A 22,876-nucleotide genomic window follows, 5' to 3' on the forward strand; every position below is an offset into this window, starting at 1 on the left:
GTGCTTAGAGTTAACTCAGCCACAAAGCTCGGTCACTTGGCTACTCCAACCAACAAGCTCCTCTCCCTCTGCGAGGATTGTCTCCCTTTGGCAAAGTGGAAGGGAACAAGATTAAAACAGTTTAGAGAACTTTACCTACAGAATCACTGCCATGAGGAAATTATTGTGTGGGTGGAATAAAAAGGTGGAAGATACAGCATTAAACTTGGACGACCATGTGTTATTTAATTAAATTCCAGCTGAGAACCATGTTAAAATTGGGCATGATTATCACTTCTTCTCAATGGGAGTTGAATGTGGAAGTTGTTTCAGATTTAAGTCTCACAGCTAATTAACCACTTCCAAAATCTAGCCCCCGCCCAGTTCCTTCTCTGCACTCCAGCCCACCACTCCTGAATTTGTCAACTATTTCCCTGCCTCCACCTCACGGAGTGTGGCAGATTGATAAATTAGTTTCTTATTGTCAGGTGTACTGCACTGAGGTTTGAGCTTCAGAGTGTCATATTGTTTAACTGCAGCACTGCATTGAGGGTAAAACAGTAACAGTGCAGAATAACAGTTACAGAGAACGTACAATGCAGGCAGGCAATGTACAAGGTGTAAGGCCGTAACGAGTTAGACTGTGAGATCCAAAATCTGTCCTATACTAGGGAATCTGCTCAAGTGTTATAACAGCAGGATAGAATCTGTCCTTGAACTTGGTGGTATGTGCTTTCAGGCTTTTGTATCTTCTGCCCGATAGGAGGGGGAAGCGAGAGAATGTGCGGGATGGGTGGGGTCTTTGATTGTGTCTGTGAGAGGCTGGAGACAGGGAAGGTGTCTGCTTGCTGCTGAAATGGCTCTCCTTGCATCAGTTTAGTTGGTTTAATTTCCCCAATCACTCCTCCACCCACCCACTTTTTTTTTGTAATTTATTTTTTTATTGAAGTTCATCATCAAACAAACATTTCCATAAGATGTATTTCAGACATTGTACATATATATCATATAATCATATATGTCACAAATCTCCATATAGTATTTATCTGAGGTATACACTTATAGAAAAGAGTGCAAAGAAAAAACAAGCAAAAGGAAAAAACTATGTACAAGTAGGGAGTGATCTTTTTTTTACAACATATTCATTGATTTGTGATGCTGTCAGTCTCCACCTTAGTGTGGAGCAAGATTTCAGCAGTCTGTACTCAGTGTAGGGTTGGATTGTGGCTGTACCTGACTGCGATTTAGAAGCAAGTCCTTGGAAGGTAAGAACTTATTTGAAATACATTAAACCTTTCACTTTGGAGACACAAGTAGAATGTATTTACATCCACAATCAGTCACTGTACATTAGACTGAATTCACATATTCCCATTCAAGGCAGACTCAAAACAAGCAGACCAATGCTCTGACATTTACAAGAAAGGTTTTCCATCTCCTCATTGTAATTCACTTATTTATTTTTTCCTAATTTCGCCTCTTTTATTTTCCTGACTCTTTCTCACCACCTGCCAGTTCTGATCGGAGTCGAACAGCAGAGAAACTGGCCTTCTGCCCGCCACCTCCCATTCTATTTCATCAGTACTACTTTACCATTGACCATTAGGATTATAAGCAGAATTAGGCCATTTTGGCCTACTGAGCCTGCTCCATTATTTAATCATGGCTGATTTATTCTCCTCAATCCCATTCTCCTCCCTTCTCCCCATAACTTTTGATACCTTTACTAATCAAGAACCTTTCAACCTATACTTTAAATATACTCAGTGACTTGGCCTTCACAGCTGTCTCTGGCAAAGCTTATTGGTAGCGTAGCAGTTAGCATGACAGTTCTACAGCTTGGGGCATTCCAGATTTTGGAGCTCAATTGCAGCACCATTTCAAGGAATCTAGTTTCCTCCCACAGTGCTAAGACATACCAAGTAGGTTAATTGTTCATTGTAAATTGCCCTATGATTAGATTAGGGTTAATCAGATATGTTGGAAGTTTCTAAGGCAGCATGGCTCAAAGGGCTGGAATTGCCTATTCTGTGCTGTATTGCTAAATCGATTTTAAAAATTATGCCACAGATTCACCATCTTCTGGCTAAAGAAATTGCTCCTCATCTCTGTTCTAAAGAGAGATCCTTATATTCTGTTGGGGATATTACCTCGTCCTGTTTCAGGCAAACTGAGTGCAAATAATTCAGCCTCCAGCCCTGACTGATCACAGTCTGGTCTGTATCTACTTCTGGTCCTGTGTGGACAGAGCAGTTCCGATATGGTGCTGTTAAGTAGTTTTCCAGACTTGAGAAAGAATAGCTCCATGAAAATGGAAGGCTACTGTTCACACACTTTGAGTAAGGGTGGCATTTTGTTTTAGGGATGGGGAAAGGAAAGTGTGTCCCACCGAGAGGTCTAACAGTCCTCCCACTTTTTCTCCTTATAATGGGTGTTTTGTTGGAATTCACACAATTTTATAAAATTTGACATGCGACCTTGATTTTAAGCAGCACACACAAAATGCTGGAGGAACTCAGTAGGTCAGGCAGTGTTTATGAGGGAAGTAAACAGTTGATGTTTCAGGCTAAGCCTTCATCAAGACTTGGTAGTGTGGAGGAGCAGAGGGATCTGGAGGTGCATGTCCACAGATCCCTGAAAGTTGCCTCACAGGTAGATAGGGTAGTTAAGAAAGCTTATGGGGTGTTAGCTTTCATAAGTCGAGGGATAGAGTTTAGGAGACGCGATATAATGATGCAGCTCTATAAAACTCTAGTTAGGCCACATTTGGAGTACTGTGTCCAGTTCTGGTCACCTCAGTATAGGAAGGATGTGGAAGCATTGGAAAGGGTACAGAGGAGATTTACCAGGATGCTGCCTGGTTTAGAGAGTATGGATTATGATCAGAGATTAAGGGAGCTAGGGCTTTACTCTTTGGAGAGAAGGAGGATGAGAGGAGACATGATAAAGGTGTACAGGATATTAAGAGGAATAGACAGAGTGGACAGCCAGCGCCTCTTCCCCAGGGCACCACTGCTCAGTACAAGAGGACATGGCTTTAAGGTAAGGGGAGGAAAGTTCAAGGGGGATGTTAGAGGAAGGTTTTTCGCTCAGAGAGTGGTTGGTGCGTGGAATGCACTGCCTGAGTCAGTGGTGGAGGCAGATACACTAGTGAAGTTTAAGAGACTATTAGACAGGTATATGGAGGAATTTAAGGTGGGGGGGTTATTTGGGAGGCAGGGTTTGAGGGTTTGCACAACATTGTGGGCCGATGGGCCTGTACTGTGCTGTACTGTTCTATGTTCTAGGACTGGAAAGGAAGTGGGGGGGGGGGGGGAGAGCCAGAATAAGAAGGCCATGACTGATCTTTTGATTTTGATAGAGATAGATAGATAGATACTTTATTCATCCCCATGGGGAAATTCAACTTTTTTCCAATGTCCCATACACTTGTTGTAGCAAAACTAATTACATACAATACTTAACTCAGTAAAAAATATGATATGCATCTAAATCACTATCTCAAAAAGCATTAATAATAGCTTTTAAAAAGTTCTTAAGTCCTGGCGGTAGAATTGTAAAGCCTAATGGCATTGGGGAGTATTGACCTCTTCATCCTGTCTGAGGAGCATTGCATCGATAGTAACCTGTCGCTGAAACTGCTTCTCTGTCTCTGGATGGTGCTATGTAGAGGATGTTCAGAGTTATCCATAATTGACCGTAGCCTACTCAGCGCCCTTCGCTCAGCTACCGATGTTAAACTCTCCAGTACTTTGCCCACGACAGAGCCCGCCTTCCTTACCAGCTTATTAAGACGTGAGGCGTCCCTCTTCTTAATGCTTCCTCCCCAACACGCCACCACAAAGAAGAGGGCGCTCTCCACAACTGACCTATAGAACATCTTCAGCATCTCACTACAGACATTGAATGACACCAACCTTCTAAGGAAGTACAGTCGACTCTGTGCCTTCCTGCACAAGGCATCTGTGTTGGCAGTCCAGTCTAGCTTTTCGTCTAACTGTACTCCCAGATACTTGTAGGTCTTAACCTGCTCCACACATTCTCCATTAATGATCACTGGCTCCATATGAGGCCTAGATCTCCTAAAGTCCACCACCATCTCCTTGGTCTTGGTGATATTGAGACGCAGGTAGTTTGAGTTGCACCATATCACAAAGTCCTGTATCAGTTTCCTATACTCCTCCTCCTGTCCATTCCTGACACACCCCACTATGTATCACTATGTATATTATTTGTATCAGATTTATAATGTATCTTCAGATTTTTCCCTTACTGTTTGAGGTCCTGGCTCTGTTGGCACATTATCAGCATTTATTGTCCTGCGCTGACTGGCAGCTGAAGCACAGTGGGGAATCAAACACACTGGTGGGTCTTGGCTCATGTATCAGCCAGACTGGGGTAAGTTGTAGGTTTCTGACTTTGAAGGATGTCAGACAAGAAGATATTTATTTATATATGCTACAGCCTAGTAACTTCATGGTACCTGCAATGGACATTAGTTTGTGAATTCCATGTATTTAATTAAGTGAACTTAAATTCACCATCTGCCTCAGTCTGAGTAGAGTCAATGTTGCTAAGACAATGGTCCAGACTGCTGGGTGCCAGTCTGGTTATGTAATCAGTCTACCATTTAGATAAGTGCAAGTGATTTGCTTGGAAGTACCCTGGAGCTGGTCCAGTTTTGTAATTGTTCTCTGCCCACTCTGCAGAGGGCATCTGTGGTCCAGAACTGACCAAGTACAAATGGTAGGTTTGCTTTAACTTTCCAGTGTCTGTTTGCTTGGATGTGTTCTCTCCTTTGAATTGGAAGTTTGAGGCTTCAGGGCCCAGGTTAGATACTTGAGGGGAAAATGCGAGTTTATTGTGAAGTCTTGCACTTTGGAAGGACTGTCAGAGTAGGACTTGCACAGTGAACAGAGAGATCTGGAAATACAGATCCATAACTCCTTGAAAATGGCATCACATGTAGATAGGGTCATAAAAAGAGCTTTTGGCACATTGGCCTTCATAAATCAAACTACTGAGTACAGGGGTTGGGATGTTATGTTAAAGTTGTTTAAGATGTTGCTGAGGCCTAATTTGGAATATTGTATGCCGGTCTGGTCACCTACCTACAGGAAAGATGTCAAAGGATCATTTTATTATCAAAGTACGTACAACTTGGAGATTCGTCTTCTCCAGATAGCCATGAAAATACAGAAAAACTATGAAAATCGTTGAAAGAAAAGATATTAAAACCCCTTTATACCCCTGCATGAAAAAGGAAAAGAAGGAAAACTTGATAACCCCAACCCCACCCTTCCCTCACACAAAAACTAACAGATTACCCACCCGGACACTGCAGCTAGAACATCAAGCCCCTCCCATGCAAAAAAAAATCAGCGACAATATCGCTAACCCCCCCCCCCCCCATCCTCTCACACAGAAAAATCTAGCAGATCGCTCACATGGGAAATCACCACCAAGAATACCAGACTTCAAATCCCCAACCCCTCCCTCATCCAAAAAAAGTAACGTATCGCCCACCCACCAATTGGCAACAAGAAAGAGAACACAAGAACAGAAGGAAACCAATAGAAACTGCAGTTCACACCAATAATTGCGTGTGGCTTGGAATTTCGTAAACATCCTCCATCAGCATCGAGGTCAAACTCAGTATTTCTGTGGGGAGCGACAGCTGACCCACGGCTTCTTGACCTCTGGCCCAACGTGGCCTCCCGACCTCTGGCCATTTACAAGGATGTTGCTGAGACTTGAGGAGCTCAGTAATAGGAAAAGGTTGAATTGTTTAGTACTTTAATCCCTGTGGCATAGGAGGATGAGGGGAGATTTGGTAGAGGCATACAAAATTATGAAGGGTATAGATAGGGTAAATGCAAACAGACTTTTTCCACTGAAGTTGGGTGAGATTATAGGTTAAGGGTGAAAGGTGAAATATTTAGGGGAAGCTGAGGAGGAACCTGTTCACTCAGAAGGTGGTGAGAGTGTGGAATGAGCTGCCAGTAGATGTGGGTTCAATTGCAACATATAAGAGAAATCTGGACGGGTACATAGATGGCAGGGGTATGGAAGGTTATGGTCCGGGTGCAGGTTGTTAAGAGTAAGCAGAATAACCGCTTGGCATGGACGAGTTGAGACGAAGGACCTGTTTCTGTGCTGTAATGCTCTAGGACTATGATTGAGAGAGTTCTGTGTTGTTGGATTAGAGATTGCATTTCATTTATATTCAAGAGGGGTAAGGTGAGGAGGAAGCACGTCCACCTTGGGCGTCCTGGTGAATATTTCTTTCTATCAGTGTTACTCCAACAGATTAATTCAGTATCAGATTGGTGTTTGTGAGAATTTGTTGTACTCTACTTGCCCAGCATTTTCTCCACATTGCAACAGTAACACACTTAAAGTCTCTCACGGGCTTTAAAGCACCTCTGGAATGTTCCAAGGAAAGACACTGTGTAGATGGAAGACTTGTTTACTTCTGTAGCTAACCTGTGAGGAGTTCTTTGTTCCTTTGCAGTTCCCGTTGATCCAGGTCTGGAACTTTGACTTGTTTCACAATGACCTGCGTGTTGAGAGCCTCCCTGGTGCCAGCATATTGGCCAAGGGGCCTCTTGTTGTATAATTCACTGATTCTCCTTCCCCACTACTCTGGTCTGTTAAGTCTTTCCAGCATTTTGGACTACAGTGGCAAGGCTCAGATTGAGATTCTAGTTGGGTGAAACTAGAACTAGATGTCATAGGTTTGGGTGAAATGTGAAATATTTAAGGGGAACCTGAGGGGGAACTTCTTCACCCAGGATGTTGAGAATATCAAATGAGTGGAAGTGGTGGAGGCAATTTTGATTTCAATATTTAAAAGAAGTTTGGATAAGGCATGGATGGGAGGGATATGGGGGTGATATGGTTTAGGTGCACGTCGATTGGTCTGACAAAATTACAGTTTGGCACGAACTAGATGAACCAAAGGGCCTGTTTCTGTGCTCTATAACTCTGATTTGTTTCATTACACTGTCAACATTTTGGAACTGAATTAATCAAATTTCAGAGGACTATTGTGAAAATTGATATCTCCCTTATAAAGGAGAAAAGGCCTTGATACTGTTAACAAAGTGCATATGATCGATAGCCAAATTATTATAATGATTTTATTATACATTAAAATAAGGAATAATTTCAAAGGTGTTAACTTTATTGGAAGTTCTGCAAACAGCCCTTAATTTTCTGTAAACTTGAAAAAGAATTTAAGTATCTAGAATAAGGGCTTTGGATGGCAGTTAAATAAACAATTACAGTGATTGCCAGATCTGCAGTGGACCAAAGGGTCTGGACTGATCTGCATAGTGAAGGGCAGGTCTTGAGCTTTGAATCAAAGCTGAATGGGTCAAGCAAAGATTGTGTTCTTCCATTATGTAAAAATAGAGAAAAAAATGAAATACTTAGCAGGCCAGGCTGCGTATGTGGGAAGAGAAACAGACTTAATGTTTCAAGACAAAGACCCTTCATTTGAATTCCCCTTGTTAGTAAAGTAGGGAAGTTCGCCTTTGGCACTTTTTGGCAATTTAAAAATACTTGGAGTGTCCTGGCAGTGGTAGTGGAGTCATGATTAGTTGGAAAGGTGGAGGGGGGGAAGAAGGGAAAAATGGAAGATAAATTGTCAAATGGGCTCCACTTGTATCACTTCCAAACTAAAATTCAATTGAGAATGTTTGCTTGAAGCTGTGGTTGTGATTATGGCCTTGGTTTAATCTGCTGAATCTGTCACCACCCTGAGCGTCAGGGTGTTCACTCTACCTGGCTCTTGGTAATTCTCCTGATCCTGCTGCTCAGGGCTTCCTGATCCCAAATCCTCATCATAGTCCATTGTTCCGGGATTTCTGTAACTAGTTACAGCTCGGGGTAAATCCCGAAGGAGGGCCTTGGAAACGTTGTGCAAGAGAGAGGAGGGAGAAAGGAGAGAGGAATCCTGTTAGCTGGAAAGGGTGAGTGAGGCACAGGGCCATTGTGAACTGGTAAAGTGAGAAGAGAAATGCCGGCATTGGGTGGTGTGGACGTGTGTTGCCAGTTTCAAACCTCTTGTATGTAAATCGTTGTCTTCTGATGAGAAACAGATTGTGGCCAGAGGCGATAGTAGCGATTGAAAGGGAAGCTTGCAATTGGTGACTGTCACCAGGTTACTGATAATATCCAGCCTCTGTCATTTTTGGCTTGATAATGGGATTTTTTTCTTTCTCTCTCTCTCTCCCATTCATTCTGCCACCTTCCGGACTGGAGAACGTTCCTAACGAAACATAAACTTGACTAATTTAGCATCATGATAATCTGACACTGGGAGGTTGTGGAGATATCAGCCGATTGCCCTTGAGCTGTCTGTACCTCCTTTTGCAACTGAGTCCAGTGTGTATCTAGTTGCTATTTCAGGGTGGTTGTTTGACAAGTCAGAGGCATTATTGTTCCCTAACCATTTGCACTTTAAGTGTCTTTCCATTCTGTTACCACAGTAGTGCTCTGCCAACAAGGTGCTTCCACAGGCCCCTTGCTCACAATTCAATCAACAGCCAGTTCTTTGGACTTCCCTACCTCTTCCACGTGCGACTCTCCCTCTTTCCCACCTCCTCCCCATTGCCTTTTGTTGGCTCCATACTTTGTGTAATTATTTCTCCTCTCCCACCCGTTATTTTGCCAGTTAGACCGTGACTGTCAAAGCTGCATGCCCTGCAGTCATACTGAATTGCTGCCTTGTGAATGTGATTGATGTGATTTGTGTGAATGCATGCACGTGCAATGGCTCCATCCAGACAAATCAGGTTCACGTTTTTTTTACCAAAGCTCCAAATAGTATGAGAAATTGCCCTGTAACAATTTAATTTGGCAATATCTAAACATGAAGTCTCAACAGGTTGACAGACTTATCTGAATATTTGAAAGTGCTGGAGGAGCTCAGCAGGTCAGGCAGCACATATGGAAATTAATAAACATTCGAGTTTTCGGCCCGATGAAGGGTCTTGGCCCAAAATGTTGACTATTTATTCCCCTCCATAGACGCTGCCTGACCTGTTGAGCTCCTCCACCATTTTATGTGTTGCTGTGTATTTCCAGCATCTGCAGAATCTCGTGTGTTCTAAACATTCCATAGAGAATCAGAATAGAAACTCTCCAAATTTCTTCTTTCTCTATGGAATGCACAGTTGCCAGGTTGAAGTTACAGGATGTAATACCGTTTTGTTGCTTTATGCATTGGTGTGCTTAATTCTTAAGTGTGCGCTTTGCTTTTCCTTTGCGGTGTTTAGTCTGCTTTTAGTGTAATTCAGCAATTTTGAATCTTTATTTAAAAAGTATTGCAGATGTGTAATTGTAGTTTAATTCCAGAAAGTGTTTTGACACTTCTGTTAATGGCCTTAAAATATTAACAATATATATTTAACTTTGTCACGTGCTGTTGGCTCACGTTCTGTTCCCTGTGTTCAGGTGAAGGTAATGACTGACCTGGACTTGCTGGCTGTAGCGTGTGAGCAGTTCCTGGGGAAGAGTGTCACCGAGACCAAAAGTGTGGTCCTGCAGACCCTAGAAGGACATCTCCGAGCTATCCTGGGTAATTTGTCTGTCTTGAATTTGTTTGACTTGCATCCATGCAAAGAGTATATCCAGAAAAGCTAATAATTAGGCACCACACACAAGATGCTGGAGGAGCTCAGCAGGTCAGGCAGCATCTGTGGAAATGAACATAGAGTCGACGATTCAAGCCGACACCCTTCATCAGGACTGGGAAGGAAGGGGAGTAATGGCAGAATCCTCCTTCCTTCTCAGTTCTGATGAAGGGTCTCATCCTGAAATGTTGACTATTTATTCATTTCCATAGATGTTGAGTCCCTCCAGCATTTGTGTGTGTTGCTTTAGATCTCCAGCATCTGCAGAATCTCTTGTGCTAATAATTAGCACAAGATAACCGTTGTTATCTACTGAACATTTGATGTTACTGGAAATGGCTGGGTCTGAGCTTTGGCTGGTGTGTCCTCTTCTGTAAGGATGAAGGTGCTTCTCTCCCAAACCAAAAAAGGGTGTGAAGCATTGGATAGAGTGCACACACATGCTTCAGCCGTATGCCTTCACAGTTGATCGCTCTCTGCACGCCAAGGTCAAATTTCAACCCATGCTCTTGTAATTTAGGCATAGCAGCCTGATGCAAGTGTTAGCTGAATCAACTGGCCAAATCAACCATACGTTCAAGGTTTATTATCAAAGTACATGTATACCCTGAGATTAATTTTCTTGCAGACATTTACAGGAAAAAAACATACAATAGAATTTTACGAAAAACTAAGCATTAACAAAGACTGACAAGCAACGTGTAAAAGAAGACAAACTGTACAATTAAAAATAATCTGAGAATATGAGTTATAAAGTGCTTGAAAGTGAATTGGTAGGTTGTGGAAACAGTTCAAAATAATGGTGAATGATGTTATCCACACCAGTTCAGGAGCCTGATGGGTGTAGGTTAATAATCTGGTGGTGTGAGACCTAGGTTTATTTACCTCCTGTTTGATGACGTAGGGAGAAGGGAGCACGTCCTGGATGAAGGTCTTTGATGGATGCTGCTTTCTTAAGGCAGCTCTCCTTTTAGATGTGCTCAGTAGTGGAGAGGGCTATGCCTGCGATGGACTGAGCTGTATCCACTAGTTTCTGTAGCCTTTCTTGTTCCTGGGCATTGGTGTTTCCATACCAGGCCAGTTAGGGTACTCTCCACGGTGCATCTGTAGAAGTTTGTCAAAGATTTTGGTGATGTGCTGAATCTGTACTAACTTCTATGAAAGTACGGGTGCTGTTGTGTCTTCTTGGTCATAGAATATTACAGCACAGAAACAGGCTCGTCAGCATGGAAACAGGCCAGGCTAGTCCATGCCAAGCTATTGCTGATGTAACAGTTAGCACAGTGTAATTACATCTCAGGCATTGGAGTTTGGAATTCAATCCCATTCTCCTCTAAGGAGTTTGCACGTTCTCCCCATGAAATGCATGCATTTTCTCCAGGTGCTCTAGTTTCCTCCCACAGACCAAAGACACACCAGTTGGTAGGTTAATTGGTCGTTGTAGATTAGGCTGGGGTTAAACCGGGTGTTGTCGGGGATTGCTGGGTGGCACAGCTTGAAGGGCCAGAAGGGCCTATTCCATGTTGTATCTCTAAAATAAAATAAAACTTGTGCTGCCAAATCCCAGAAACCTGTACCCGGACCATTGCCCTCCATACCTCTCCCCTCTGTACCTCTCCCCTCCATACCTCTCCCCTCTGTACCTCTCCCCTCCGTACCTCTCCCCTCCGTACCTCTCCCCTCCGTACCTCTCCCCTCCGTACCTCTCCCCTCCACATACATATCCAAACCTCTCTCAAATGTTGAAATCAAATCCACCACCTATGACTCTTAGTGCTGGACCTGGGATAGATCCTCTGATACGGTGACACCAAGGAATTTAAAGCTACTGACCCTGTCCACCTCCATTCCTCTGATGAGTATTGGCTCATGGACCTGCATCTTCATCCTCCTCCTGTCGATAATCAGCTTTTTGGTTTTGCTGAGGTTGAGTGAGAGGCTGCCAACTAAAATCAGTGTCCACAATCCCGGCCCTCCCACACTTATCTGGTTCAGTGCCTAAATTGCTTTGCACAGTCACGTCAGGCAGCCTGTCTGAATGATGGCGGGCTTGTGACCAGTGAGATGCAGAGCCTCAATATCAGAATATCACTGACATACATTGTGAGATTTGCTGCTTTGAGGCCGCAGCACATTGCAGTTTAAAGTTTTTAAAAATTGAATATGGCAATAAATGTATTAAAAATTAAATAAAATAAGTAGTGCAAAAAGAGAGGAAAAATAGAGAGGCAGTATTCATCAAATCATTATCCTTTCAGAAATCTGTTGGCAGAGGGGAAGAAGCTAAAATGTTAAGTGTGTGTCTTCAGGCTCCTGTACTTCCTCTTTGATGGTAGCAATGAGAAGAGGGCATGTCACGGTTGAGGGATATGCTCCTTAATGATGGATGCCACCTTTTTGAGGTATTGCCTCTTGAACATACCCTTAATGCTGGGGAGACTAGTGCCCATGAGGGAGCTGAGAACTTTCTGCAGCTTTTTCTGATGCTGTGCTGTGCACTGACCCCTCCATACTAGACGGTGATGCAAAACCCTGAACAAAATTCTGTGGAAATCCTGCTGCAAGGCACAGCTGGCTCAGAGTTTTCCTCTATCAGCGATGACAGATTTTGTGACATCGATACTTTGACACATTTTAAAATCTGAAAAATGTAATAATGGAGGAAATAACTTATTAAAAAGAAGCTGTGTTCAAAAATATTAACAAACTTAAAGCAAGGAAAAGTAATTAATTAAAAATTTCCCCTTTGCCTCCCAATCTACTGCTATTGAATCCACATTGAAATCAGTGTGGCCTGAAACATGGGTTTGATATGGCCACCACTTGATTACCGAGGTGGTTCCTCTGTGTCTGTCAGTAAATTCCAGACACTCGGCTTGTGTGTGGAAGTCAGCATAGCTGAACGGCAACTGTTCATGTTGGAGTCATAAAGTCACACAGCACAAAAGTGGTCCCTTTACCTCTGTCCATGCTGGCCGTTGTACTTACCTCTACTTTGTATAACAGATAGCAAGATTCATGATCAACTTCATTGGGAACTGCTGAACATAGATGAAGTACAAGATTAAGTGGGTGACTTTCAATATTCCTGCCTTCTCACACAAAATACTGAAGGAACTCAACAGGCTAGACAGCATCTATGCAGAGGAATAAACAGTCAATGTTTCGGGTGGAGAGCCTCCATCAGGACTGGAAAGGAAGGGGGGGGGGTAAGAGCACAAGCTGGCAGGTGATCAGTGAGGGGAAGATGGGTGGGTAGTGGGGAGGGGGATGAAGAAAGAAACTGGAAGGTGATGGTTTGGAGGAAGTAAAGGGCTGAAGAGGGAATCTATTAGGAGAGGTGTGCGGACAATGGGAGAAAGGGAAGGAGGAGAGCCAGCATGGTCATGACCTCCCTGTAGATGCCCCCTCCCCTTTCCTCATGGTCACTGTCCTCTCATTCCATTTCAAACATCAGTCACCTTGGTTGTGGTGCCTGTTTCTTGTAGATCACTTTGTAAATCCTGCTGTTGGACAAAATTAGCTCTAACTCTATAGTCTTATATTACCAGTAACTTCTCACCTATATCCGTAGTGTGGGGGTGTGAAGATGAAGGGTGTGAGAGTCTGGCACAACAAGAAAGAGGTGGACATTTTGGTTGAACCTAGTCCAGGATCCCATCCAGGCATAGAGCCAGTTCAGCTTTGATTATCTAATCAACAGTGGAGGGCCCAAGTGTGGCTACAAGCCAACTGCAGCCATGACATTGATAAATGTACCTTCACTCAACACAACCTCAGCTGTTACAGAAGACTTCAATGTTTTGGTTGTTGTTAGGGTCCACGCTTCATCTGTGTACAAATATAGCCCTGGATTGAGTTGCTGTTTCGTACCCTCCTTAATTTAAGTTTTCAGGCTTCACTTCTGCACCAGCTCTCTAGGCTCACATTTAACTATAATACCTAAGGATATGCAGAGGGTAGCCCACATTCCAGCATTGACATTGCAGAATCTCAGTGTTCAGCAGAGCTATACAAACAACAACAGCAAAACAAGCCAATTTCCAACCTTCCTACCCACCTGTCCACCCATTCACTCACACAGTCAGGCCTCCAACTCCAGTCCATCAGCGATAAACACGTCTACATGAAATGCTGTCGCAGGAAAGCAGCATCCATCATCAGGGACCTCCACTACTCAGGACATGCTCTCTTCTCGCTGCTGCCATCAGGATGAAGGCACAGAAGCCTCAGGACTCACACCACCAGGTTCAGAAACAGTTATTACCCTCAACCATCAGGCTCTTGAACCAAAGGGATAACTTCATTCAACTTCACTTGCCGCATCATTGAAATGTTCCCACAACCTATGGACTCGCTTTCAAGGACTCTTCATCTCATGTTCTCTCTACATATATTTATTTATTTATTTATTATTTCTTTCTTTTGTATTTGCAGTTTGTTGTCTTTTGCACACCGGTTGAACCCCCAAATTGGTGCAGCTTTCATTGATTCTGTAATGGTTATTATTATCTATAGACTTATTGAATATGCCCACAAGAAAATTAATCTCAGTATTGTATATAGTGACAGATATGTACTTTGGTAATAATTTTACTTTGAACTTTGACATGCCACCTCTAGGCCTCCTTGTTCTGGGATTCTCAGACTTGCAGACGTGGGGCCTTCAACTTCGGACTTCATCCCAGGACTCATTGATCATGGGTTTGACCTTTTGTCCTAACTCCAGGACTTGCCTTTAGTTGCCAATAACTATGTAATCTGTCCTTTTACGTTGGATTGCTGAAAGGGCACTACCTCACACCTGCCTGGATGATAATGTATTTCTGTGTTCTTGCCCATGATGGAGACTGTATGAACTCGTCACTGGTTACGGGGCTGGGTCCATCCGCCCCAAGCCCAGTTCACCCCACAAAGTTCACACTTCTCCCTCTTGCAGGCACCCTGACCGTTGAAGCCATTTACCAGGATCGGGATCAGTTTGCTCAGCTGGTGCGTGAAGTGGCCGCCCCTGATGTTGGCCGCATGGGAATCGAGATCCTCAGCTTCACTATCAAGGTAAAAAAAAAAACAACTTTCACTGATTTATTGTTGATTAATTGAAATTAAAAATTATTAAGGCAGCTGCTGGACCTGACCTGACAAAATGGAGGATGGTCACAGGGCATTCCGTCTGCCTCAGGGAAGGTATTACCTCTTACAGGTTGGTGGCTTGGATATTCTGAGGTGAGTGACTCATCTCCTGATTCCTCAAACAGTTTGCACCATCTGCAAGGCACGTTGGAGTGATGAACATGGAGTTATACAGCACAGAAACAAGCTCTTTGGCCCATCTTGTCCACAGTGCCCAGCTGAGCCAACCCTGCTTTTGACCAATATCTCTTTCAACCTTTCCTACCCATGTACCTGTCCAAATCAGAAGCACAAGATGCTGCACTGAGTGGTGGTGGTGTGAGTTAAAGGAAAGCAATAAGAACAGAAGAGAGACCATGTTGGAACTGTGAAATGCAAAACATGGCAAATCTGAGAGAAAGGCTCACCAGGTCAGGCAGCGTTTGTAGAGGAAAAACAACTAACATTAGAGCTTGTTGATCTTTTATCAAATTTGCCAGTTGCTGCTCACAATGGGAAGACTAATCTGAAATTGTTGAACTCATTGCTGGGCCCTGACAGATGTAGTTCACACTGTCAGAAGACGATAAATACCAGAGATTCTACAGATGCTGGAAATCTTGAGCAATGCTCACAAAATGCTGAAGGGACTTGATAGGTCAGCTAGCATCTATGGAGGGGAGTATATAGTCAACGTTTCAGGCTGAGATCCCTCATCAAGTGATGAACGTATCAGCTGATGTGGTCTGTTCCTTGACCTTGCATCTAAATCAGTGTTTTGCTGAAGGAGTGTAACGTTCCGGGAAAGAGAGAAAAGGGTAGATGTTGAATTTGTTGACCTGAAACTGGTGGACTGATGGGAGGTCACATTGTAGCTGTCAGTAGTGAGGGGGAAGAGGTGGGGAGTAGTTGTGCACAAGAGCAGGCTGAAACATTTGGTCTATCATCAGTCCAGACTACTACCAGATGCACAATATTTAGGCTTTGGGCTAGAGTACAGGGGATGGAAGATGCGAGGGTTAATGCCCTGGAACTGACTCCCCACAAGGGGGGTGGAAGCTGAGATGGTCAATAATGTCAGAGGGGCATTTTATCATTGCTGGAATGGGTAAATCAGTACTGCTGGGGTACAACAGGAGGAAATTGATCAGCTGAGAATTGGCATTGATTCGATGGGCTGAAAGGCCTGTTCTGTTCTGACTGTGACAGACTGCCTACAAAGTGCAGTCTCTGTTATCAGCCAATTTGGAGCGGCTGTGAAATGATCAGCGATGTTTGCTGACATCTCTATTTTGGCCAGGGCTCTGGGAGACTCTCCCACTGTTTGGTTGTCTGTCCTGTGGGATCTATCGGATCCTTGAGCAAGAGGATAGGTCTCAGTGTAAGGTCTCAAGAAATGTTTCAGTAATACTGACCAAGAGCGAATCCAGTCATGCTTAAAGCAAGTAGGAGGCACTGAGCCAGGTCTGCTCCACGTGTCCAGTCATGTGATACCGTGCTTGCTGAACCATCAGCATCACAGCAATGCTGATTACACAGTATACCGAGCACAGTGGGAGACCGCTCAGCCCAACTCACCTGTACTGGTGCTGTCCTCTCTACATGTTGCTCCCTCTCATGCTTTCTTGCACTCTGACAAACCCTTCCATTTGTTCCTCTCTCGTTTAAAGAATACAAAGAAATCTTTCACCTCAGTATAGGAAGGATGTGGGAGCTTTAGAGAGGGTGCAGAGGAGGTTTACCAGGATGCTGCCTGGATTAGAGAGGGTGCAGAGGAGATTGACCAGGATGCTGCCTGGATTAGAGAGGGTGCAGAGGAGATTGACCAGGATGCTGCCTGGATTAGAGAGGGTGCAGAGGAGATTGATCAGGATGCTGCCTGGATTAGAGAGGGTGCAGAGGAGATTCGCCAGGATGCTGCCTGGATTAGAGAGGGTGCAGAGGAGATTGACCAGGATGCTGCCTGGATTAGAGAGGGTGCAGAGGAGATTCACCAGGATGCTGCCTGGATTAGAGAGGGTGCAGAGGAGATTGACCAGGATGCTGCCTGGATTAGAGAGGGTGCAGAGGAGATTGACCAGGATGCTGCCTGGATTAGAGAGGGTGCAGAGGAGATTGACCAGGATGCTGCCTGGATTCGAGAGGGTGCAGAGGAGATTGACCAGGATGCTGCCTGGATTAGAGAGGGTGCAGAGGAGATTGACCAGGATGCTGCCTGGATTAGAGAGGGTGCAGAGGAGATTGACCAGGATGCTGCCTGGATTAGAGAGGGTGCAGAGGAGATTGACCAGGATGCTGCCTGGATTCGAGAGGGTGCAGAGGAGATTGACCAGGATGCTGCCTGGATTAGAGAGGGTGCAGAGGAGATTGACCAGGATGCTGCCTGGATTAGAGAGGGTGCAGAGGAGATTGACCAGGATGCTGCCTGGATTAGAGAGGGTGCAGAGGAGATTGACCAGGATGCTGCCTGGATTAGAGAGGGTGCAGAGGAGATTGACCAGGATGCTGCCTGGATTAGAGAGGGTGCAGAGGAGATTGACCAGGATGCTGCCTGGATTAGAGAGGGTGCAGAGGAGATTGACCAGGATGCTGCCTGGATTAGAGAGGGTGCAGAGGAGATTGACCAGGATGCTGCCTGGATTAGAGAGGGTGCAGAGGAGATTGACCAGGATGCTGCCTGGATTAGAGAGGGTGCAGAGGAGATTGACCAGGATGCTGCCTGGATTAGAGAGGGTGCAGAGGAGATTCACCAGGATACTGCCTGGATTAGAGAGGGTGCAGAGGAGATTGACCAGGATGCTGCCTGGATTCGAGAGCATGTCTTATGAGGAAAGGTTGAGCGAGCCAGGGTTTTTCTCTTTGGACTGAAGGAAGTTGAAAGGTGCCCTGATAATCACCTCTTATCCCATGCATACTACCTCTTTTGCTTATTCTTTAAATTCTTCTTTCTGTTGTTGTTCCTCTCCGTGCTTGTGGCTCACCAGGAAGCATCCTTGCTGTTTCCTTCGCATTTTGATCTGTTTTTTCACAAGACCGAGTTTCTAGCTCAATGCTCAACCCGGCACAGATGGAAAATGTGCAAGAAGCTGGCCGGATTCAAACCCAGGACTACTCGCCTCAAATGCCATTACACCACTGTCTGGCATTTCTCACTGTAACTTATAGTAATTCTTAACAAATTTCACACGTTAGTGGTAATAAACCTGATTCTGAGGTTTACAAGATGATAAGAGCCATATGTAGAATGGTCAGTCAGAGACTTTTCCCAGGGCAGAAATGGCTAACGCAAGGGGGCATAATTTTAAGGTGACTGGAGGAAAGTATTAGGGGGATGTTGTAGGTAAGTATTTTTTTTACACGGAGTGCTGGGTGTGTGGAATGCACTGCCAAGGGTAGTGGTAGATGACATTTAAAGAACTCTTAGATAGGCCCACAGATGATAGAAAATTGGAGGTCTTTGTGGGACAGAAGGGTTTGACTGATCTGGGAGCAGGTTAAAAGGTTGGCACAACATCGTGAGCTGAAGGAACTGTACTGTGTTGTACTATTCTAAATGGTTCGGTGGGAATAACCTGTAGGCATATTTTTCATATACTTCACAGCTGCATCACACTCTCCTATAAAAGGAGCCTTGAATCTTGTGGGGTGGGAGGGTAGGGGAAACTAACAGAGATTTCGTAAGGAGAAATTTTTGGTGTCTTGTTACTGAGTGAGCCATTCTTCCCCATGTAGTGAAATACTAGCTCTCCTTTCTATAACCTGTGACATTTTGAGCAGTATTAAAGCAACACCAAGCAATTCATACAGCTGTTATTTTTAGATTGAAACTTAAAGTCACGTTCAGAATGTGGTGAGAATTTCTGATTCCTTCAAGAGCAAAGTTGTATATATGCAATGCCTGCATTTCCCACTGCTTGATAAATATATTGAACAAGTGATGCCTATAACCCTGTGACTGCCTAATATCTCCCACACCCATCTATTTCTCACATATTTGAACTTGATCCAAGTCTCTACCACCTGTTTCTGTTGCTTGTTCTGTGTTGTTCTGCTGAGCATTGTGGCATGTGATGGAATGTATGGTGATGCTTACAGACTGCTCCTGTACATCCCTAGGTGTGTTAACACAAACGACACATTTCACTCTATGTTTTGGTGTACACATAATAAATAAATCTCAATCTTGCTTATTTTGTTTCTGTTTCATGGTGGTTTTAAATTTCTACTACTTGACTACACCCAACCTACTCTGCATTGGCTTCTGGTATCTTTTAGAGTTGGCTTAGAGTTCTTTTACTTGTTTTTAAAGCTCTCAATGGTCTGGGACCAGAGTAAATCAGAGGATCATTTTTGTTTTATAATCCTGTTCGAACTCTTGAGTCATCTTCCACTGGTCTCTTAAATGTAAACAATCTCCCTCAAATGATAATTGGCAGGTTATCATCTTTAAACTGTGGAATTTAATGCCTAAAGCTAAGGGATCCAGACTCAGTTGGCACTTTTAAACACAAGCACAAAACCTATTTATTTAACTTTGCTTTTAACTAAAATCTTTTTTTTATCTTTTATTTTCATGTTTACTCTTTATCCCATTGTGAAGCTGTTTGAGCTACATTGTATGGAAAGTGCTGTGGAAATAAATTCTTCTTATTTTAATTTTTTCTTATCTGAGGCTTGTGAAACCTGAGGTATGGGCATAGCCAAGTGCATTCAATTCTTAATTGCTAGGAACTTTTGAACTGGTCTAGTGGTGTTTAGTATTGTGTCATTATTGTTATTAACTTCCCTCTGTGCCCACGCTGATCCACTGCAGCTCTGTGTTTACCCTTGCCCTGCTTTAACTGTTCCTCTGTTTTAAACTTTATATTCAGACACCTCAATGTCCGTCTCAAACTTTCTTCTTTTAAGATGCAATTTCATACCTCCTGCTTCACTGATCATTCCCAACTCCCAAAAGTCCTCAGTAACACTCTTTTAAAGCACCAAGGTATACTTCCTTGCCTGGAAACTTTGTACCCATTCAAGTAATTGTTTCTTTGAGAAAGAGTGGACATTTTTAACAGTGTTCTCAAACTTAGTGATCATTGTAAACTGTCCCAGAGGTCGTGCACAGTGAAGTAGTTGTCCAAAGGTTTGTGTAGAGATATCACATGACAGAGGACTCAGTGGGATTCTGGCATTGGTATGAAGAGACAGAACTGCACCTCCAGCATTGCAACCCTCCCGTGATACTTCAGTGTTGCATTAGTTAATGTGCTCATGCTTGGGGGGGGGGGGGGGGGCGGGGTGGTGCTTAAACAGATTAGCTCATTTAAAAATCAGCTTTATCTGTCACATGTACGTTAAAACATTGAAGCATACTGTGAAATGCTTCATTTGCATCACTGAGCAGCACTGTGCAAGGATGTGCTGGGGGCAGTCTGCAAGTGTTGGCACACTTCTGATGCCTGCATCGCATGCCACAACTTACTAACTCATACTAACCTTTACACCTTTGGAATTTGGGAGGAAGCCAGAACATTTGAAGGAAGCTCACATGGTGAGGGGGAGAATGACAAACTCCTTAAAGACAGCAGTGGACTTGGACCCGGGTCACTGGTGCTGTAAAGCGTTACACTGACTGCTAGGTGTGTCACCAAAAACTTTGACAAACTTCTATGTATGGTGGAGAGTATCCTAACAGGTTGCATCACAGCCTGGTATGGAACCATCAATGCCCAGGAACAGAACAGGCTACAGAAAGTGGTGGATACAGCCCAGGCCATCACAGGCAAAGCTCTCGCACCATCAAATACATTTACAAGGAGCACGGTCACAAGAAATCAGCATCCGTCATCAAGGACCCCACCATCTAGGCCATGCTCTCTTCTCACTCATACTATCAGGCAGGAGGTACAGAGGCCTTAGGCCCCACACCACCAGGTTCAGTAACAGTTATTCCCTTTCACTCATCAGCCTCCTGGATAATTTCACTCACCATAACTCTGAACTGTTTCTGTGACCTACCGGCCCACTTCCAGATTCAGATTAATTTATTTATCATGTTTGTCAGTGAAATGCATCATTTGAATTGATAGCCAGCACAACCAAGAATGTGCTGGGGGTAGCTTGCAAGTGTCACCACATGTTCCAGTACATAACAGTGTTCAGCAGAACAACACGACTCATATTCTCAGTATTTCCTTTTTACTTGCTCAGTTTGTCTTTTGCACATTGGCTGTTTGTCAGCCTTTGTTCATTGCAGCTTTTCATAAGTTGTATGTTTTTCCTGTAAATGCCTTAAAGAAAATGAATCTCAGGGTAGTATATAATAAAACAGATGTACTTTGATAATAAATTTATTTTGACTTTTATACTTGACCAAAGGTGAATGTGATTTCATGGAGGTAGTTTGTATCATTGAACTGAGAGAGTTAAATCCTCGAATCAGTTAATCTGTGGAATTTTATGAAATGTAATGGTTCACTGACTCTGGTGTGGAAACAAGCACTGTAGTTCTGAAAAGCTTCAGCATCAGTGACTGCAGGCACTTCAGCTAATGGATTACGCAGGCTCTGGGGATGGGAACAATGTGGGCGGTGTTGTCAGAATTTTCATGTGGGACAGTGATATTAGGAATTTGAGTTGTGCTCCAGTATTTGTTGCCTGGCTGGCTGCATCCCGTCATGTACACTGGCTGTCAGAAAACAATTCATGTGTAGAAAATAGCCTCTGAAGCAACTCTAATTAAAATTAATGGGATTTGTTGACTTTACTAAAGTGAGCAGCATAGAGTTTCCAGCTCATTTAGACCACTCCCTAGTTGATCTGTCAATAACAGAGTCCTTAGATTTCCTGTAATCTTTTAAAAAGAAGAGTCTGTTGTTGTCATTGTTAAATGTTGATTTTTGGAAGAAGGTTTAAAATTCTGGGATTCTGAATTACATTTCCAGCGTTTTGTTTTGTTGCTGGCTTCTGCTCTAGAGATTGGGTTTCAGACCCCGTTGAGTCCTTCTGTTGACATTTGCCACCCTCCTCCTCTCAGCATGGCTCTGTGCAACTTCTCTGCCACAGCTGTGTGCAGGAATGTGCACTGGGAAGATGCTTTGTCCTTTGCTGTTCACCAGCCACAAACATCATGACTAGACAACTTACGCCCCTGTTACCTATGTTTCAGGGCTTGTATCATGTCTTTCATTAAATGCAGCCCAGGAAGTACCTTTTTTTAATGAAGTAATCAGTAATGTCATGTAGGAAACCTTCGGCCAACTTGTAGCCAGCAACTTACCTGCAGGAAAGATATCAATAAGATTGAGTGAGCAGAGGGAAACTTTACAAGGATGGTGCCAGTACTTGAGGACCTAAGTTATAGGGAAAGATTGAATAGGTTAGGACTTTATTCCCTGGAGCACAGAGAATGAGGGGAAATCTTCATAGTTATGAAGGGTATAGATAGGGTAAATGAAATTAGGTTTTTCCCACTGAGGTCAGTGAGATTAGAACTAGAGGCTATTGGTTTAGGGTGAAATGTTTAAGGGAAACATGAGGGCAACTTCTTTGCTCAGAGGATGGTGTGTGTGTGGAATGAGCTGCTAGCAAAAGTGGTGAATGAGGGTTTGATTTCAATATTTAAGGGAAGTTTGGTTAAGTATATGGATGGGAGAGGTATGGAGGGCTATGGTCCAGATGCGGGTTGGTGAGACTAGGCAGAGTAACAATTTGGTACGGACTAGATGGGCTAAAGGGCTCATCTCTGTGCTGTAGTGCTCTATGACTCTGTAATTTGTTCTAGTGATAGCAGCTGAGGAATGGAATTTAACCCCAAGGCAACAAACCATCTGCTAGAGGAACTCAGTGGGTTGAGCAGCAGCATAGCTCCTCCAGCAGATTATTTGTTGGCATTTGGCTCCAGGGTACCAGGAGGACTCCAGCTGTTCTATAGATGGGAGTTAGAGAATCTTTTGTGTCAATCGGTGAGATCAGATGGGACCCCGGTTTACAGTCTGAGAGACGCTGTGGCCGTTCCAGTGAAGCATTACTCTGGAGGTGTCAGCAGGACTTTTGTGTTTGTGTTTCTGGGTGGAGAAATCAAACACAACGGCATCTGCCACTGGGCCAAGGGAGCCTCAGAGGACTCACTAGGCACCCCTGTGAAACGCAGTTTC

At 43.8% G+C, this 22,876-nt stretch overlaps 1 protein-coding gene across 3 annotated transcripts in view; it reads left to right on the plus strand.

Moving 5' to 3' along the window:
• Nucleotides 1-22,876, plus strand: part of LOC140731584 (flotillin-2-like) — a 132,887-nt gene that overhangs the window by 90,962 nt on the left and 19,049 nt on the right. For all 3 annotated transcript variants that reach the window (XM_073053120.1, XM_073053119.1, XM_073053121.1), the window contains 2 exons: nt 9,442-9,565; nt 14,560-14,678. In XM_073053120.1, the coding sequence (XP_072909221.1) occupies nt 9,442-9,565; nt 14,560-14,678 (243 nt within the window). The remainder of the gene's footprint in view (nt 1-9,441; nt 9,566-14,559; nt 14,679-22,876) is intronic.

The sequence above is a fragment of the Hemitrygon akajei genome, chromosome 8 (assembly GCF_048418815.1).
Source record: "Hemitrygon akajei chromosome 8, sHemAka1.3, whole genome shotgun sequence".
Taxonomy (NCBI): domain Eukaryota; kingdom Metazoa; phylum Chordata; class Chondrichthyes; order Myliobatiformes; family Dasyatidae; genus Hemitrygon; species Hemitrygon akajei.